The 19,693-nt window shown below is 36.3% G+C and overlaps 1 protein-coding gene and 1 long non-coding RNA gene across 10 annotated transcripts in view; one reads left to right on the forward strand and one right to left on the reverse strand.

Moving 5' to 3' along the window:
* Window positions 1-19,693, reverse strand: part of UNC13C (unc-13 homolog C) — a 137,377-nt gene that overhangs the window by 2,089 nt on the left and 115,595 nt on the right. For all 5 annotated transcript variants that reach the window (XM_042039281.1, XM_042039279.1, XM_042039280.1 and 2 more), the window contains 6 exons: window positions 18,965-19,088; window positions 17,082-17,138; window positions 15,960-16,040; window positions 12,259-12,406; window positions 1,115-1,207; window positions 243-402 (listed from right to left, as the gene is read on the reverse strand). In XM_042039281.1, coding sequence (XP_041895215.1) covers window positions 243-402; window positions 1,115-1,207; window positions 12,259-12,406; window positions 15,960-16,040; window positions 17,082-17,138; window positions 18,965-19,088 — 663 coding nt within the window. The remainder of the gene's footprint in view (window positions 1-242; window positions 403-1,114; window positions 1,208-12,258; window positions 12,407-15,959; window positions 16,041-17,081; window positions 17,139-18,964; window positions 19,089-19,693) is intronic.
* Window positions 1,196-19,693, forward strand: part of LOC121669798 — a 43,539-nt gene continuing 25,041 nt past the window's right edge. For 4 of the 5 annotated variants that reach the window (XR_006017895.1, XR_006017897.1, XR_006017899.1 and 1 more), the window contains exons 1-3: window positions 1,196-1,274; window positions 7,855-7,958; window positions 8,494-8,543. This is a non-coding gene — a long non-coding RNA (uncharacterized LOC121669798). Of the gene's footprint in view, window positions 1,275-7,375; window positions 7,442-7,854; window positions 7,959-8,493; window positions 8,544-19,693 lie in introns of those variants that run through there. The other variant, XR_006017898.1, reaches the window with a different exon arrangement.

Consider the following 19,693-nt stretch of genomic DNA (forward strand, 5'->3'; position numbering starts at 1 on the left):
ACTTCTCTGTAGGGAAATGAATTGTACATTTTAACCAGGTTTTGTAGGACTGAAAGCTTGGTGACTGCCATTCATCTTCATATACAACAAAGATAAAAATTAGTAAATAATTTTGAAATAGTGTCTATATCTATGTATAGCCTTACGATGTTTTTTTTGTTGTTGCTATTAATGGTTTAATGGCAAAAGTATTTTAAGAAAATTTTCAAAAAGTATGCAATTCCCAGACATAAAAGACTTACAACTGGAAAGTTTCATTGTATTTTGGTGACCAGGTGTTGCTCTTTGTCTTGGTTCCATGCTTTCTTTTCTTGTCACTTAGTTTAGGACCCAGTATGCAAACTTCCACGAAGGGACGGAACATAGCTGTTGTTTGCCAGTTTAGGTTATTAATTGCTACAACTGTAAAGAGATAAAAGAACTGAAGTTAAATTCCATTGCAAGAGTTCCAATTAATTAACCTGTATGATTTTTTTTATAGCCAGTGAAAGGTGACCTGAGAGCTTTCCTATAGGATCTCAATACCCGGCAAGCCTCGGAGGAGCTTTACCCCTTCCCTGCCAAGTAAAGGTGTCTGACTACTTTTAGGTTCAAAAGTATCAAATATAGACATATATTTTACAATTCATTTACAATTACAGGTTCTTTTTGCCTGCTGTCTTCACTGTAATTAAAAAAATCTGAATGATCCTGTGTTTCTTTCTGAAATTCAGGCTGTGCAGAACAAAGGCATTTTGTTATAAATGCAACTTCTTAAGACTTGGTGGTGTCATTCACCACCCAGCTTTGCTGTAGTTTTTTACAGGTTGAATTATGTACAAGCAATTGAGAAGTAAAATTTGACACATTTTAATTTACAGCTCCATAACTTATTATATTAACTTTGCATTACCTACACAGAGAAGCATAGACAGTACTTGCCTGCATAATCTGAACTTCTGCTGTTGTTGAGCAAGGAAAAATCACCTAATCACCTGAAGTGTACTGATAGTTTCACAAGTACTATAATACTTAACAACTGTTGCTTTATTATTGGTATGTTTGACTTAGGGTGTACTTGGAGGTTTGGTCTTTGTCATTGCTTTCTTTTTAAAGTTGACTGTCTGAAACTTACCTTTCACAGTGACTTTATGCTCACCAGTTCCAGGATGGGTAGAGACGTCCACCTGTACAGATATCTCACCCACTGAATTAGTAGCAGTTTGACCTGAAACAAGAATTATTGGTTAGCACACCTGGCTTCTTGATGCATCAAGAGAAATAGACAGTGAAAGGTGAGTGGTATTTTCTGTCAGAAACACTTAGAAATTTCTGAAATGTTTCACATTAAAGTGGGAATCAGTTACAGATTCATAAATGATTTTGCCACAAAAGTTCTGGGCAACTGCAAATATCTATGGAAAGTGCCTCAGTGAAATAAAAAATCCTGTTCACCTGGAACTTTCTGTTCTGGTTGTCCTTAGGTGTGTTTGTATCTTGAAATGCAGAAGTTGGTGGTTTTGTAATTTGTTTGCATGTACACCCCAAAAACCTTACTGCTGAGCGTGCATTTGGAAAGTTACTTCTGTGTCATTATAGATGAATCCTTTGCTGAGGGTTTTGTCTCAACAAACTACTGAAGTTTTGCATTAACACAGAGAGGGGTTTAAAGAAAAAAAGGAGAAGGTTGAAAGCATGGCAGAGGAACCAGGAACTTAATTTTTAAAGTTTTGCTTTTGAGCACCAGAGGAGGTTATAAGTCAATTTGCACCGAATGATTCTTTAAAGGGACTCTGTATGTCTTGAAAAGTTCCTCAATATATCAGATTATAACAGCACAACATAAACAAAATTGAGTATGTTTACTTGTTCTTTGAATGACCATGAAAGTTGAATTCTGTGAACTGCACTTGGTCCCCACAGTGTAATCTCTGTGAACCACATACTAAAGTAAATTGCTACCCCTTTATAGCTGGCTGCTATTTCTGTGGGTAGCAGAGAAATTTATACCAAAATTCCTCATTGACTGGTTCCCCATCCCTCCATATATGAGGAGAAACAAACATTCCTTTAGAATTTTTCCAACAGTTCGCACAGGAATTAAGGAAGGGTTACAGAGAAGAGGGAGGGGTGTCTTGTGTATAATAATAATGGGGAAAGTGATTTCCCCCCTGAAATTAGTTTATACCCACAATATTTTTTCTGTTATCATGCATAGTCTTTTTCTTTCCTGGATTTCCTCACCAGTGGCTTTCCAGAAATGAGTTCTGCAGTGATGTTTATTCGTTGTTTTGGCCTGATCTGTAATTGTGTTCTCTACATGGGATGAACATTGCAAAGTCAATTAAATACTCTTACCCCAAGTGTTACTGCTTCAGAGAACAAGCCCTTTTTTACCTGATACATCAAAATGTGGAGATTCAGTGATCATTTAACATGCTCAGAACCCTTGAATATTATTCTGCATTTCCAAGCTTTCAGGTGAGTTTGGCTTAGAACTGTTGTGAACCTACTTTTGAAACATAGTCAGTAGTGTTTTAGCAAAAATGCACAGTGTCAATACCTTACTGTATTACAGCTGTTACTTCTGAATTGCAGGGTACCTGTACAAATTTTGCTGTTAGATATATTTCAGTATCAGTCAGAGGGTTTGGGCCACTACTGACATGTAAATAAGCAACTTACTAGACATCAGCTTTTTAATGACAAGAGGTTTAGTTTCAGTGGCAGAAATTAATTTTCTTGTATTTGGATAATTATTTAAAGCTGTACTATATGGAAGCTCTAAGTTGGTGAATCATTTTATGTCTTGCTCACAAAAAAGAATACATACTTTTTAAAAGAATTTGTATAAAAAGGAAGGAATCAAATGGACTAGAAAAGCTAAATAGCAAGAAAAATAGAATGGTTTTATTTAGAAGCATAGACTGAAGAATTCTCTGACTATAGTAAAATTTGCTTTTACTTGAGAAGAGAAAGGAAATTCTCATTTGGTCAAGGTCATAAAGCTGGTTTTCTTTTCTCTTGCACGTACAATGTCATTAGGCCATGTATCAGTGAGTAGCAGGTTTTTAATGGAGTTACATTTAACCCAGGGTGCTGACTTGTGTGAAAAAGCCCTCCCTCATATTCCTTATATTAAATGCAGGCAATGCCTATAATTCAGAAAAAAGCTTGCCCAGGATAGAATTTGAATACTAAATATAATGTATTTTTATATATAGAGTATTCTCACTGGCTTTGTGATACTGTAAAGTAAATGAAAGAGTAGAGACTGGAGGTCCTAGAGCATTAATCTGTCTCATTCTTTAATTTTTTGAAATCCTACGTTTTCAAGCTGTTCCATAATGCATGGAATTCAACCTCAGCACAGGTACATTTTGTGGTGATAACCTCTATGAATGAGGCTTTTGATTCAGTCTATAGCCTTCCTTCAGCTCTGAAGTTTGAGCTGAACATACTGTAACTCTGTTCTGATTAAAAAGCTTTCAATGCCAAGCCAAAAGGTGAGAACCAGGAGAAGGGAACCAGGAACTTGCAACACCTAAATCTTAGGGACAAAAGCTGAATATACTGAGAGAGAGAATGAGAAGTTTTTGAACTCTCTCCCAATCACAGTTAATAATAATTTACCCCTGACTACAGTGGAAGATGAGGTAAACTGATCCTGAATATCACTGAAAATATCAGCCAGTATCAGTTACTTGTTTTAGCCTCCAGCTTAAAAAAATCCCCAAACCAAAACCCTGGGAATGTTTTAAAAAAAGACAATTAGCATTTTCATTAGATATCCTTGAGAGCAGCTGGTGGGTGATGGTAATAGTGAAGCGTGCTGTGTTAACCTCTAATAACGACAGGTAGGATTTCACCAAGACAAAAATCTATGAATCTGTAAGGGTTAGACTTCCGTTTCTCCAACTGTTTTATTAACTCATACAAAATATATTCATGCAAAGGTCTCCTGATTGGTATCTCTTTCCTTTTCCTAGTAGTCCATAATTTACAACAGTGCTCCAAGCAGTACTGCAAATATATAGTGGGATAGGCCTTGTATGTACAGTACAGCTTGATATGGTTATAAAGAAATTTTGTGCACAACATCACCCAGTTTTATACTAAAAGCAGCTGACATTGAAATGACCCTTACATTCAGTATTGCTGAGAAGCCCTCCTTTGCAGAACATCTCAGCCAGCAGAGATCATTTCTAGTGGAGTCTAGAATATAAACTTGGTTTCTTTTAGTAATCACACAACCCTATTTCTCTTCCTGACCTGCTGAGCAAACTAGAGATACAATTCCAGGACATTTGGTATTTGCTTACAGCATCTCTTGTTGACATTCAGTAACTATGGTACTTCATTTTAAAGTCTCTCATCTGTCTATTTCTGCTGTTTTGTTTTCTTTTTTGCTACCAGTTCTTGTACAGTCACAGCAGGAATTAGTGATTCTGATCGACTATAGAAAGGTCTATTTATCCTACTGCATTTAATAAGCCAATTTAGTTGACAATAAATATCTCTCTGTGCACAGCAGAGGATGATTGCACTTTTCTTTCTTTAATACTGTAATATAACTAATTCGAAGACTAACAAACTTATAAATGATTCTGCCTTATGTTTGAAAACTTTATGGATGTTTAATTATTACTCCTTGCTTTCTAATATCTGCTTTACATTTTATTTGTTGGCATATTCATATGATTCAAAATACAGCATCCTCTTACTGGTGGGTCTTAAAGTGATCACATGCATTTAAAGTGCAGTCATTCATTCGCAGTAAATAAACTGTAAAGGAGAAAAAGGATCTCCTCTGGCCAAAGATGCTCACTCCTCAGTGACCAGTAAGGCCTTGAGTTAGGCTTTTATTCCTCCTTATTTAGCACCTGCAATGTCATCAATGTGATAGCTGTTTTAACACTAATGATTTTGACAGAAGACAGACATTTTGGACCAAGTCAAATGTTTCTTAGTCATGACAGTTTCTTAGTCATAATTGCTGCATGTGCACAGAGAAATTCCCTTGCCTTCTATTCCTTAGTAGGTACCTTTGGAAAAGGTGAACTTGTGCACTCTGATAGAGAAAATAGCAGAACATGTAAATATAAAAATGAGTCATGTATATTTTGTAAAACCAAAACAGTAACTCCCTATATTTTCTAGGATAATACTCCTGCTAAATTCAAGAGACTCCTGCTGAATCAGTCTGTGATTGTGAACAAAAGTACGTTACTGTAGAAGGATTCATTTGTCTTGCTTGATCTTTTAGCAGCAAAAAGTTTTCAAATGAAGAGGACTGTGGAAACTAACTTCTATGTTTGCATGAATAAAGAGCCCTGCAGACATAAACGGGATTCACAGAAAATGAGCTAGCATAAAATTTCAGAATGTGGTGACCTGCAGTATTTTTGCCCCAAAGTAGCCGAAGACAACAAGCAAGACTCTCAAACTTTGTATGAACGTATCAAAAGTTTCTAAACCTGGGGAGGTTTACATATGTTTCTATTTTGGTTTTTTTAAACTCTGTCTCTAAGGGTTGAGGATTTCAAGATCTTCTTCACCTCTCTGAGGATTAGAAATCCAGTTCAGAAGAAAAACAACTACCTGCAAACTAATAATCATGCATTATGTGATTTTATTACCCAAGACTTAGAAAGCTCACTGAGCCCTGGGAGCCTGGCCATGAGACCAGCTGACCTGGCACTGTTGCCTGTGGTAAGCCTAACCTATCCCATTTGCCTCAATGGCTTTTTCAGCATAAAGCTGTTCATCTAAATACTGCACCTATGCTTTGACCTTATTTTTTAAATAGGACATAAGAATGAAAAAGTTGAAAAGTATTCAAGCTTTCACAGTTTCCAATGCTCTAGGAATTACACAAGCTATGAAATCAGCACTTTAATCCAGACAAGCACGTGTCATCTTTTGATTGATGATATCAATAAAATACATATTGGTCTGGTGTTGAGCTGCTAATTTATTAGGAGATAAAGTATCAGGATGACTCATCAAGTTATTTTTCACAGGAGACTGAGACTGAGTTGCAGGAAAACCTTCAGTGCATTTCTGAATATTTTCATTTAGTCCAAAGAGTACAAGTTAAAGCTGAATTATTAGGAGATGGATGGAGCAAGCTAGATGATCTCTGTGTTAGAGAAAAACAAGGCAGCAGAGAAAACCAATTTTATCATGATAACCACACTAACTGCAACATGTGCTTTGCTTCAAGAAGTTGCTATACAAATGGTTGATAATTATTTGTTTTGGGGGATTCTGAGAACCAAGTTCAATACTTGAAGGCTGACTTCAGCAACCATTTATTCACCATGCTGTCATAAAAAGATTGAAAAGATTTAGGTTTGTATTTGATTAGCAAATGTAAATCATTTGTCTAAAGGATCACTTGTTATGATGGAGTTAAGGCTGACAGGAGATTCAGCAACATCTCTAAGCCTCTCCACAATTGTACAAAGCCACACTATCAAAGTACATTCTCTCCTATTGGAATTTTTTTGGCATCAGGCAGTGATTATGAGGCACTCAGAGAGCATAATATGAAAGGAGAATGTTGTGGTGTGAGTAGGAAGTACAGGTTTGAGTGCTGGAGTGGAATCCCCAGCTCAGGCCTTTCCCTTCATCTCTCCTGGGGAAAGCTGTGCTCCACACAGCCAGGGCTGCAATTGCACAGCTTCTTGGGACCCCCCAGAGCTGCATCTGCTGCTCTGTCCACGTAGGAGAGAAACCAGGAATGAGCCAGCTTTGATCTGGGATTTATGTATCCAACTGGCATCATCTATCCCTCTGTGGGTGTGTATGTATGTATATATTTATATATATGCATGTATTCTGTACAGCGTTTTACCCAGACAACACACATGCCTCTCAAGAGGTTTCTGTATGTATTGAATGCTCTGCTTCTAGTAGGAAGTAATTTTTTAAAAACTGATGTCATATAACTGATGGCCACCTGGTAGCTTGTGTTTATTTTCTTGAGACTTAGAGGAAACTGATACACAACTTGTTTCTAATTTAGGTGCTTTACTGTTTCATTTAAGGACCAACCAGAAATTTTCTAATGTGGCAGTCTTTTAAGTGAATATTTTGTAAAGACCTGCTTACCAGCAGTCTGGTTTTATCTATTTTTCTGCCACTATTCTGAATGCATTTACTTTGCTATCAGCATATGCTGGAATACTTTTATTTGTTGTAATTCTGCAAGTTTCTTCACTTTTTTTTCTTATCTGTCCTGTTTGTTGCTTGCAATAGTGTGCTGATTTCTGCAGCTTGCAAGGCAGGTCTGGCTTTTTCTTTCATGAAATAAGGTTGTGTAACACGATTCTGACCTCAATTTGAAACTACAGTGGATGAAGCAGGGATTATTTCTTGATTTAAATTCTGTCTGAAGTATGGGTTATGAGAGAACTGGAAATGCTCTGTAGGACTTAAATTTCATGACAGACTACAGGTATAGCTTTCAAAATATGACAGTTAATAATACAATGGTTTTGACAAGCAAAAGATGAAAAGGTCTTTCTTTTTCACCTACAACAGCTGCTAAACAATTTAAGCAATTTTTATTTTCTGTAGTCTGATGTCATCTATCTGCTTGCCTAAATTATAGTTAATATCAGATTATTGTTTTAATGTCATTCCATATATTTATGAACCATTGAGGTTCTGCTTTGCTTTGTACAACTCCAGATTGCAAAGGAACACAGAACTGAATTTTGGCTTGGAAGTTGAAAAGAACTTGTCTTCATTTTTGATTGTGTAACTTCGTTCCCTGTATTGGTGACCTCACAAGACAAGGATGGAGTTACTGTTAGAGATAAGCGTATTTACCTAATGAGAATGAGTATTGTATCTTCTTGTTTTCAGGTGCATCGTCCCTTTTTAGCTTTCAATTGTCTGGCATAAGAATGAAGAAATCTGATTCAGACCAGCTGAAGCAAAGCATTTTCTGCAGCCTTGTAAACACACAGGTAGGGTTTGCAGTCTATGTGTTGTGAGATGAGTATTGATTTTTCTGCTTAGCTAATACAAACTATTTTAAGTCAAGCTAAAAATGATTTCAGAGTCCTGCCATTATGTATTACTGTTGTATACCTTACAACAACAGCACCATTCTCTAATGATGTTTATAAACTGGAGCTGCTGTAATTTGTAAGAAAAATATTTCTCCATGTCCAATAAACAACCATTTTAGATGCATTTTTTAGTGGTGTTTAGTTTGGAGAAATTAGTGGTAATAAATGAGAGCTAATTCAGGAAACTGTTTGAGATGCTGTCTTTTTACGTAATTTGCTAAAACTAAAATAATATTTGTTCAAATGTTGTAAGTGTTGATGCTAAACAAATGTAAATATTCACAGCACTGGCTATAGTTTATGAAATTACTGAAGATTTAAGGCATTTGCTAAACTAAATCACAGCCTTTTAATTTTGATATACATTAAGTAGTTTAAGAAGTGAAGGTGCAACTTAATAAAAGGGTGACTGCTTCTGTCTTTTTTTTAGGAATGACTTTAGAGAAGCTTTACCAGTACTGGTCTCAGCACTGAGTAAGGGTAAGTCAAATGTACCACAGAGTAGGAAAGTTCATGCAATAGACCAACAGAAGTATAGTAAGAGTTTGTCCTTTGGCTTTGAGAGTTTTGTCTTGATTGTGAAAATGTGGTTGAATTTAGCTCGTTTGGTTAAAATTATCTTGTCCTGTCTGACCTGAAATTTGTCCATTTTGTCTAGAGCTAGTATCAATGTACAGAATCTATGGTCTTTTGCAGAAGCCTTGGAGCTTTCCCTGAAATTCTGGGCTGGCTGCCTTCCAGCTGTTAACCAGCCATGGGTCTTCCAGCCCTACAGCACTGAACCCCCACCTGAGCCAGGTTTTACAGGTCAGGCTTGGCACTGTGCTCCTATTTTACAACTGATTCATGCTTGGCACAAGTGGAGGGTGCAAAAAGAATTGTTTGGTTTGGTTACAGAAGATTTTGAAAACAAAATTGAATTATGTATGCAAGAATGTTATCCTCTAGCTGAATTTAGAGGAAAAAACCCACCCACTTTTACAGCTTGAGCTAATGTTTATTACTATTATTAGTGCACAAATAGAGTGACAATTTCCAGCTGGCAGAAGTTTAGAGTAAACAAAATCAATCTGAGATCTGAACCTCAGGTGATTTGCTTGGTAATGGTGAACTGATGGTACACGATTCTCATCTCACTGTACTTTACATGCTCTTTGAAGGGGTATCAATGACCACCTAGAGTGTTCAATACTGCTCACTCAGGCTCTGGAATGCAATTCTCCTCCCTAAACTGCCTTCAGGTTTTGCAAAATCCTTTAGGTCTGTAGCAATGTCCTTTTCAGAGACTACAGAAGTGACCTGCTCCATGGAAGGGGCCATGCTATCACTCGTGGCAGGGATAGCACTTGTGTATGGTTGAGTAAGAAAACTGATCCAGAAGAATGTGCTTGCAACAGGCACTGCAGAATCAGCTGAATCCCTTCTGGGTAATATTATATGTGTGAAGGTCAGATAGGTGGAACTAAATTTTACTACCATTTTATAAATCATTCTATGTGTTATTATAAAAGTTTTCTCATCAAACAACACTGATAATTTATTTGCAAAAGAGAATGCTGCTCTGCATGTTTTACATTTGTGGGCTGGGTTTAAAAAAGGACAAGTGCTTAGCAGGCTTTGCTCATTTTTCTGGAAATGTTTATACCAAGGGACAATCATAGATTATATCTCCCCTTACTATCCTATTGATACCAATGTTAAAACATGTAACAATCGGAGTTTCCACAGGATTTAATTTCCAAACAAACACGTTGAAAGTGTGTGGCAGATCTGGAATAACAGTTGAAGAGAAACCTCTCCCTCCTCCTCTGCTAGGCAGAAAGGCAGGTATAAAATATGCCAGAAGATGACAGAACTTAAGCTATGTCACTGAGAAAGCTAATCTGGAACCTGTACTGTCTGTATCAACTTCATTTATTAGAACACATTTTTCTTTTATCCTTAATTTTCATAGTGTGGTTACAGATTTGTGTTCACAACCCTGAGTGAGCATTAAATTTACAACTTGCAGCAGCATAGAACCATTAGAGTTGGAAAAGAATTTCAGCCATGACAAATCATTATATGGAGAAAACAAAAAATAAAAAAAAAAAAGCAGTTACTGAAAACGTTACTATGAGATTATGCTCAGCATTGTCATTTACTTATTCCAACACTTGTCTGTTTTAAGAAGTCTTGAGAGTCTATAGTGGTGCTTTGAAAAGAAAAAATCATCAGCAAAAGCTTACAGCAGTTAATTTTATTATTCCTGTTTGTGTGATAATTTGCTTTTAAAGCATATGTCTATAACAATGTAGTCTCACGATGTATTTGAAAGAGGCAGTAGGAATTGAGCTTTCAAGTATTTAGTGTGGTGAAACCACCACAGGAAAAACTATGACTCCCTGAGTCACCATTTTAAAAGTTAGGAATGGTTTTATTACTATTATCTTATGCAAATTGCTTTGTTGACAAGATTTTTAGGAATTTGTGGGCACAAAGGCTGGGAAACAAAACTCTGGTTCAAGCAGTCATCCTTCTTTAGAAATGGTGCAAATCATATTCTCGGATAATTTGGTTATGCCTATTGAACATGATCCTGGCATGAACACAAATACAGGAACTATCAAGGACCATAACACACACTTTTACAGAGCCCCTACCACAGAATCAGAGAATTAATAAAGTTGGAAGAGACCTCCAAGCTCATAAAGTCCAACCTTTCTGCTTTCTGTTTGTGTGTAAAGTTAACTCTCCCTTCGCACACCAATTAAACAAATTTTTGCTCTTCAGTTTCTTAGAAAAACTGCAGCTTAGTCATGGTGAGTGAGAAACTATTTTAACCTGTGGTTAAAAGTAAGCCTGATTGTTTTTTCTGATTCTTGTAGTCATTACAGGAAAACCAAGCACCCACTTATATCTACAGTCATAGTTATTATTCAATATATGCTTTCTTTACATTTAAACTATACTTTTTTCATTGCTTTGAGCAATCCAATACTTACATCCAACTGTCTATTGATTATGGATTGGCAATGTGAAAAAATTAGGGCAAATATCAATCTAATTATATTCCAGAGAAAACTGCTGATTTGCAAACAGGGTCATTTTAACTAAAAGCTAATGATACAGTTATAGCTGTGAGACTAGAGATCATAATAGATGAGGATTTAATTCTTTTAAATGAGGCATTAAAGGATAATGAAAAGTTATGAGTCACTTTTCTTTACGTTTCATTCCCAGTGGCTACATTTCTGACAATACTGGTGTGCAAATATAGGCATGGTAATGTGTGCACAGAAATTAACACAGACCTCAGGCTGAAATCAGGATGTGAAACACAGAAAATTCAGTTTTGTGGTTCAGGATTTATAAAAGATCTCTATTTATGGCTACAACTTAGATAATTTTTTTCTCCTGAAGTTACAGTGAAAGTATATGTTAAAGAAAAGCAAAATACACATAAAAGTAACACTTTTCTGCCTGGATCCATATTGTTAATTTTTTTTTTTTGAGAGGGGGAGAAAAGACTCTATTCCCTACATATTAGAGTTTTATAGCGATTTTCTCATTTGTAATATATGAGTTATTAACAGAGATCCTCAGTTTCAATATGGAAACAGCTTAGGAAATGATTCTTTGCAAATAATCTTGGGGCAAGCTGCAAAACTCATGTTTCATGCTTTTCATACCGTAACATATTGTACTTCAGAAGTAAAAGCAATTATTTCCAGCTTTATTGTCCAATTAAAACTTTCTGATTCTTATGAGCTGGAGCAGGGTAATTCATTATCTCAGCAAATTGTATTCTTTCCCAAAGACATGAAGTGGCAGGCAGGTCATTTTTACAAATGCTCATTACATTCAAAAGAAATCTAGTAAAGATTACTATTATGTACAAATGTTCAGTTTCTAGAACGAAGAAAACACTCAGCTTGGAATATAATGTGTGCAGTGCTCCTACAAATAACCCTGGTGTTCAGTGTGCATCCAGAGCGTGGGGACTGTTCTTCCTGGGAAGTCACAGGCCCCTAAATGAACTGCCCTCAGATAAGCTCCAACAACTGGCAGCAGCATTAGATAACACCACATGAGCAAATTTGTGTCAATGAACTCTAAAATACCACAGTGGGTGGAGAATGTAATCTGCAATCAGTAATTCAGAACATTTAAAATGTGATTTGATTTATTTCTATGTTCCTTACAGATCACTTACTCTGAGAAGTTTGTGTGGCTATAAACTTCTTTATCAAGGCGTCAGTAGTTTGTGTGTAAAGGCTGAGAGCGTATTTGAGGGACTGTAGGTCTGGGCTCTTTTCCAGGAAATTCTTTTTCAGCCCACTTCCTCCAGCATGGAAGTATTGCTAAAATGAAAAACAAATATGGTTGTTCATGGAGGCAAATTACCTGAGACAGGCCTCAGTTACAGACACACAGCTTCAAGTAAAATTCTTAAATGAGTGTTTTAGAAGTAGCAACAGGCGTGTGTACATTTATTATAGCACTTGAAGTAACTGTCATAATCTCTAATACAAAACTTCTTTCCAAGGGTAAAAAATTAAGCCTTAGGGGAAGAAAACAATATACAAAATTTTAATCTTGAGCTTCATGATCTGAAGTACTCATTTGCCAAAACTGGACAAATATTTGCATTATTCTTTCAGGTTTCAGAGAGTGGAATCAGTTTTAATTCTTTATCGAAAACAAAACAAAAAAACCCAACCCATCACAAACACCTCTCAAATGAAGGCATGGTTTATGAGCACAGGTAAAGAATATATTTAGGGAAAAGGGAATTTTGTTAAAATTTTCAGAGAGAATACTCCAGAGTGTGAAGTTTTGCAGTAGCAGTGTGAGAAGATAACTACTGTTCTACTGGCACAGCTAGATTTGGAAAAACAAATATGCTTACTGCTTTGATACCATGCTGACTAGGTTAAAAAAATATATAAATTAAAAAAACCCTGCATATATAAATGTATCATATTTTCAATACCAAAGCTAATTTCAGAAAAACTAAGGGACAGATTATTTCCTTTTTCCTCTCACAATGAAGAATTTTTCCTGAAGTTTTATACAAGACAGTGTTTGATGAATTAATACACTTTAGCTACAATGAAAAGGTAAGTGTGCTACATACCTTCATTTTGTTCAGACACATTGCAAAGCATTTTGCAACCTCCACTACAGTTCTAGGTCTCAAGATCAATAAACTTCCCACTAACGGCTAATTAGTAAAAACAAACAATGTTTTTCAGGAGCACTGTGACTACTTGATGAGATGCGATATTGGTCTGTACAGTGAGAGTTGGGGATTGTAAGTAGAATCTACTCCTCCTGCCTTTTTGGAGTGTTGCCAAAGGAATGGGTGCAATGTACACATTCCAATTCACATCCATCCAGACATATCCACTGACTGCTGCTTCCCAAGCTTAGCTGGACAGCTCAGACCTATTGTCCACACAAGCCCTTTGCATTTAGTGTACACATTTCACCTTACAGTTCTCAAGATTTTGCAGGAGATGAAACACAAATGTTTCATAACAGCTATTATTTACATTCCTGTGTTGTTGGCTACTGACTGTTACAGGGAAAAAATATCTGTAGGAGCAAAGCACGGGGTTTGAAGTCATCAGGTTGCAAAATTTTTGTATTGTTTTAATACTATGGAGACAGTTAGTGTCAGTTTAAAAGGTTCTGACTAAATCACCTCTATCTTCTCATCATTACTTACATAAAATGTTTCTTTCCAAGTGAATTATTTCATACTGTATGTTCCAAGCAAAACTCTTATCTTAGTTGCTTAAGAGTTTAGTCATGATTTCACTAAGGATCATAATCAATTTATAAGCAAGTGTCAAAATCTGTTAGTATTTCCTGCTACTGGTGACAATTACTGTGATTTTTTTAAAGTTGTATCTCCCAATAAAATATCATCTGCAGCAGCTACAACTGGCTGAAAACTCCATGAAAGCCAACAGCCATATTAAGAAACAAAGACACCTGACCCTTGTTTTCCTGAGTTTTTCATTTTTTTCATTTGCCCATAAATGATAAATTTTGCAAGCAAAACCAGCAATATGAATGTATCAGTACTGTATGGAACCAAACATAGAAAAATAATGAGTAAACAGGGTTTTACAGATTCAGCTGGATCAGTTATGACCCTGTTCCTTAGAGACGGAAACCTTAAAATAATTCACCTGCTACTCCTGCTCCTCTCTGAGTGGTTTCAAGGTTTGTAGGTGACACAAGAGGTTTGAAAGTCACACTGACAGATAAAAAGGGCAGATGTTAAGTATATGGAAATAAGTGCTGAAGCCACTGCAGTCTCAACCAAAACCTGCCAAATGCCAAATACACAAGCCCCTTTGGGTGCTGGTATCTCTTTGTAGAGGCAGTCTGGATGTAGAGTGGAAACTGGGACAATATTATCAATGAACATTATGTCAGCCCAGAAACAATGAGGTAGCAGAGAACTCAGTTTCAGATAACTGAGGCCAGAAAGCCACTCCTCCTAACTGTAAATTGCAAATTAAGCTAAAAAATATTAAATAGATACAGAAATTGCTACAGTTGCTATTACATAATACACAGACTGATGATATGCTATATATATATATTTAAGATCAAAAATTATTCCTTCACTTTATATTCTTCAAAGGATTAATAACACCATCCACTATTAAATTATAATTGTCTCTTAGCGAATTAAATGAGAGGAAAAATAAAAAAGACTACTCCTTGCTGCAAAACCCTTCTTCACCATCCTTTTACCTTCTTTACCAGCTACCCAATTTCTAAACACACACCATATGCCATTTTTACCATTCTCCTATTCTTATTTGGGCAGCCATGGTTTTGCTTTTAAACAAACTGCATTTACTAAGCATTACCAAAAAATTATAGATTTTGATCATTAAACTTTAAAAATTGCATTCCTAAATAAACATAGCAATCTTTTTTTCTTAATTCCCCAAGTTTGCCCTTTTTCACTTTCTACCCAATTTCTGCATGATCAAGGTTATTTATTAAGTATTTTGGAAAGAAATGATTTTGCCATATCAAGTGCTAAGTACAGCAGGCAATCACTGCCTTACAAATTGAAAAGAGATTTCTCAGAAAGCATTCTTAAGCTCAGTTTATGAATTGACAATTATAATTTAGCACACAGATATAAGGATTCTGAATAAACAAAGGACTTCCCCTATTTAATCTTTTTCCTCCAATTCTAGACTTTTTTTAGCAAAACGGTCAAAATCTATCAATGCCTCTTCTGTATGAGTTTAAGCAATTTAGGAAATTTAGGCAAGGTTAGAGGTCACATTTTTCCCAACTTTTATGTGTTTAGAACAAATGCCTTGAAAGGAAAAGAATTAGATTTACATACCTTACTGAGGACTTCACATGGCTTACTTTGGGAGCATACAGTACTTCAACAATTTATTCCATTTATGTTTCCACAACATTACCAATCCCAAATTATTTTTATTTCTGAAAGAAATGCCAATTCCACTACAAATACAAAAAATGGCAATTGGGAGCCCTCTCTGTTACTTCTTGCTTGCCTTGGAGACTTTTATTTCAGAACACTTGATCACAAGTATTTCCTCTTGTATCCTCAATTTTATACTTAAGTAGCTGCCTCCTTACATTCCTGATGTGCTGTCTCTTCTCAGCAGACAGGAAAATATGCTGTTATTCTAGAAACTGATTGCTTTCAAGTTATTTACACCAAGTAATGATCCAGGCCAATGTGAAAAAGACTGATAAGCAAATTAAATAATATTCCTTAATGACTTATTTTGACTTCAGAAACCAAACCCATGAAGACTGTATGAAAGTCTCCAGTTTTTTATCTAAAAACCAGTCATTCTTGGGTATTCCAGCATAGAGCGGAGACACATAAAGCTGCACCTTTATAGTAACTAGTGCCACATCCATTATTGCACACTGCCTCAGGGTCAGGCTTTTGGCTTCCTCTCGGATCACGTGGTCCTGCAAAGCAAGAGAAGACTGCAGTTGGTTTTGAAAGAGAGACAATATTGTGAGTATTTGTTCTTGGAAAAACAAACAAACAAAGCCGCCAAATGTCCCCCAAGGACTATGATTAACAGGGATTAATTCAACTTCAGAATGCTTTTACAACAAATTATAACCTAGAGCAATCATGACGTTTCTTGAAAACATACTGTAGAGAACCAGATCCACTGTTTAATATTACTTCTTTTGCATTACTTCTTTTCCTAGGATGTATTATTTCTCTGTTTTGGGGGATGGGGAAAGGTTAAAATTTAACTTAAAATAATTATACTAAATGATCTAGAAGTAATTAATTTTATTAATAAAGCTGTCAGTTTACAAGATGTTTGTTAATGCCCCATGTTTAAAAAAAGGGGGGGTTCCTATTAGAACATATTAGATTCCTAGAGTGACTACACTGCTGCTAAATCTTTCTCTAAATAAGAAGTCAGTGATTTCCTTAGGTAATATTTTAACTCCTCTAGCAAACTGAACAATTAGTCATAGAGGCCCAAATACCACATTTCCTAATTGACTGGCAAACAAATTACATCAGTATCAAACATCTCTGCTGCCCATCAAGTGGAGGCCAGCACTGAAGTGCTGAAGACTGTACTGTAGATGTACACTCTATAGTTCAATGCACATAAATAATCCACAGAAAGAAAATTACTGGTATTCTCACCTTAGGGCTTTTTCAGAACTGGTTACAGAAGCAAAGATACTTTTTTTTTTTTTTTTTTTATATTTAATGCTCATAAGGATTAGTTGTGCAATATGGGAATGATGGCTTCTTGACCCATGTAGTGATCAGTTACCATATAAGCACAGACTTTTTTATTCACGATTTGGTTTTAATGAAACTGTAAAATGATGATTCACCTCTGAGTAGTTACTGCCATATTCAATCTCACTATATTATACAAGAATAAGGCATGAGGTTTGGCCCTACAGTCACTAATACTTCATCCCTTTTTGTTAGCGCAAGCCATTCACAGCTTCATCTGGCTCCATTACCTTGAGTTTTGACAGTTGTCCAAGATCTTTGGCTGCACTGAATATCATCTGGGGCCCCTGTAATCACATTGAAAGTTAAGGACATGGACTCAGGACAGCATGTTTGCTTTTTATGTCAACACAATCTTATTTTCTTCTAGAACATTGGCCAAAGTAACCATTTTGCAAAGCTAAATAAAAGTTTCAGTCGCACAGGAGACACATTTTCACTCATAAGTGAAAGGCCAAGTAGTTGAATGCCTGAAGCAAGATTCCCTCCAGTATCCTAGAGCTGATACAAATATTGCACATTCTGCTGAGAGTGGTTTTGTGTTCTCCTTTCTGCTATCTCATTCTGTGCTTAATACTTAAAGCTAAGGCTGTGATTATTCTCAGTGTGTGTCAGTGAGATGTTTGTCCATAACTGCTGCTCTCAAGAAATAGTTCACGATGCCTACCAGAAACTAGGCTGGTAGAGGCTACCACTAGGAAAACTCACCTCTGAACATGTTGTCCAATGAATCAGTGTAACAAGTGATCCTGCATAAAGCTAATAAATGCTCCTAACACATGACAGAAAACAGAGTTACCCAATTCAAATGCTACCTATGTATTTGCAGATAAAATTTGCACAAAAAAGTTTGAAAAGCAAATTAAAGATCCCAGAAATATAAATTTGAAACTTATTAAAAGAGAGGTTGTTTCTATTTATGCATAGTTAACAAGGTCATGAGAGTAAATATGAACAAATTCAGTGACTGGAGTTCTGGCTATGATCAGCTCTACTCCAGAATTTTTAATAGCTCAGGTAATTTCATTACTATCTTAGCAGCACTTATACATGTTCTATTAGATTTTTTCCTGCCTGCCCAGCAATATTCTTCCATGCAATATTCTTTCAGCAATGTTCTTTAATATATTATAATATGATTTAAAGGCATAGTGATATGCCTTTAACTTACAGACCCTGACAAACAGATTTTTAGCAGCAGAACTGGTACCACAGGACGTGTAACAGCAAAGCTGCCAAAGACACACTGTGGCAACATCACGATTAGCTTGTCACAAGATGGTCAATTTCTTTTAAACAAGATTGAAAACAAGCAGAATTAACAGTTATGTTATCCCAGTCCCTCAAATAAAAAAGCAAAAAAGCAATTATCAAAAGGCCTCCAAGCCAGGCTCTCTCTGCTGATCCTTTGACAGGATCAGATGGTTGCCCTCAGCTCAGCCCCCAGAGTTCGTGTCAGGCCATGCCCCACAAGACTCTCCTGTGCAGCCCCACTTTCTGTAAGTACAGCTCCGTTCTCTATTCTTGGCAGGCTGTAAATGAAGTTATGCCCAAAGAGGACCTCCTGTCAAGTCTGCTATTAAAATACCCCAAATCTTTAGAGCTATATCTGGCTTAAGCTTCCTGATATTAATCAAGTGCTGCCTCAAGATAAGGAATGGCACAGCAGGCAGGGCTGGAGGATGGGATGGGGCACCCCTGGCATCAAACCTACAAAAATGGAAGTGATTGAATTTCTGATGCAACTGGGAAGGGCAAAGAACACTCTTTGTGTTATTGTGCACAGTGAAGCCGAGAAAAATCAGATTTAAAACTCCTTATATGAGAGCACACTTCAAAGCCAGTGATCCAGCTTCTTTCACATGACTGCATTCATAAAAAATGCTCTGAGTCGGGGCAGGCAGTAAATGAAGGAGCAAAGTCTTCCTCACCAGCTAATAGCAAGCTGGGTACACAACTTTGAGACACCAGAGAGCAACAGACTGCTTGCAGTCCAAGAATTATTCCTTGTGGTCAAGGTACAGAAGAGGATAGTGCCAGACCCCTTGGCACCTGAACAAGCACATTATTACAATCCTTCACGTCAACTGAGAATTACTGCTGGAACACTTACGGTTTGGTCTGTCAGTGGTGGAAGCACAATTTGTTTTTCTATTTTGTTTAAGACCAATTTCCAGAGCTCTTTCAAAACCCGTTTCAGAACTGTTTTCTCACAGATTTTTGCAGAGACACTTAAACTGGAATAAAACAAAAACAGAAACCAGTCACCAAAACTAGCATAAAGGCTTCAGAGGTGCTCTATCACTATATGCTCAGATAAATAGCTATTAAGGTTTATCTTTTCTCTACTAATAAAAATTTCTCAGTAACTAAGTTATTTTGCAATATTATCAGTAAATATTTTTCGTAAAAAGACTTACAGATTACAAACTCATATAAATCTCCACTATCTAACTGAATGCTTAGTATACCACTGATGCATATTTATTGAAAATGCAAAATCATGATGAGTTATAAAGTTTGATGGATGATATAATTTAGCACTCCCACACCCCTAAATTAAAGATTTAGTACATAATTTGTTTATGTCTTAAAAATAAAGAGCAACTGTCTCCTGTGTTTTGTATTTCTACTGGGATGTAGAACCTGTTGCTGACAGCTAATGCAAATTTGCAGCTACTGTTCGGAAGCATTTATTTCTATATACTGACATGTCTGTGCAATCTTGCTCTCTATTACAGTGAAATTAAATTTTTGCAGCACCTTTTCCATCTTCACTTTGAAAATTCTGGCTGGGGAAAACCCGCCTAAGGAACCAAAAGGGTGTGTAACTTGTGTCTGC

Source organism: Corvus kubaryi, unplaced genomic scaffold, assembly GCF_017639235.1.
Source record: "Corvus kubaryi isolate FWS band 111438036 unplaced genomic scaffold, C.kubaryi_AGA036_p1.0 37394, whole genome shotgun sequence".
NCBI classification, from domain to species: domain Eukaryota; kingdom Metazoa; phylum Chordata; class Aves; order Passeriformes; family Corvidae; genus Corvus; species Corvus kubaryi.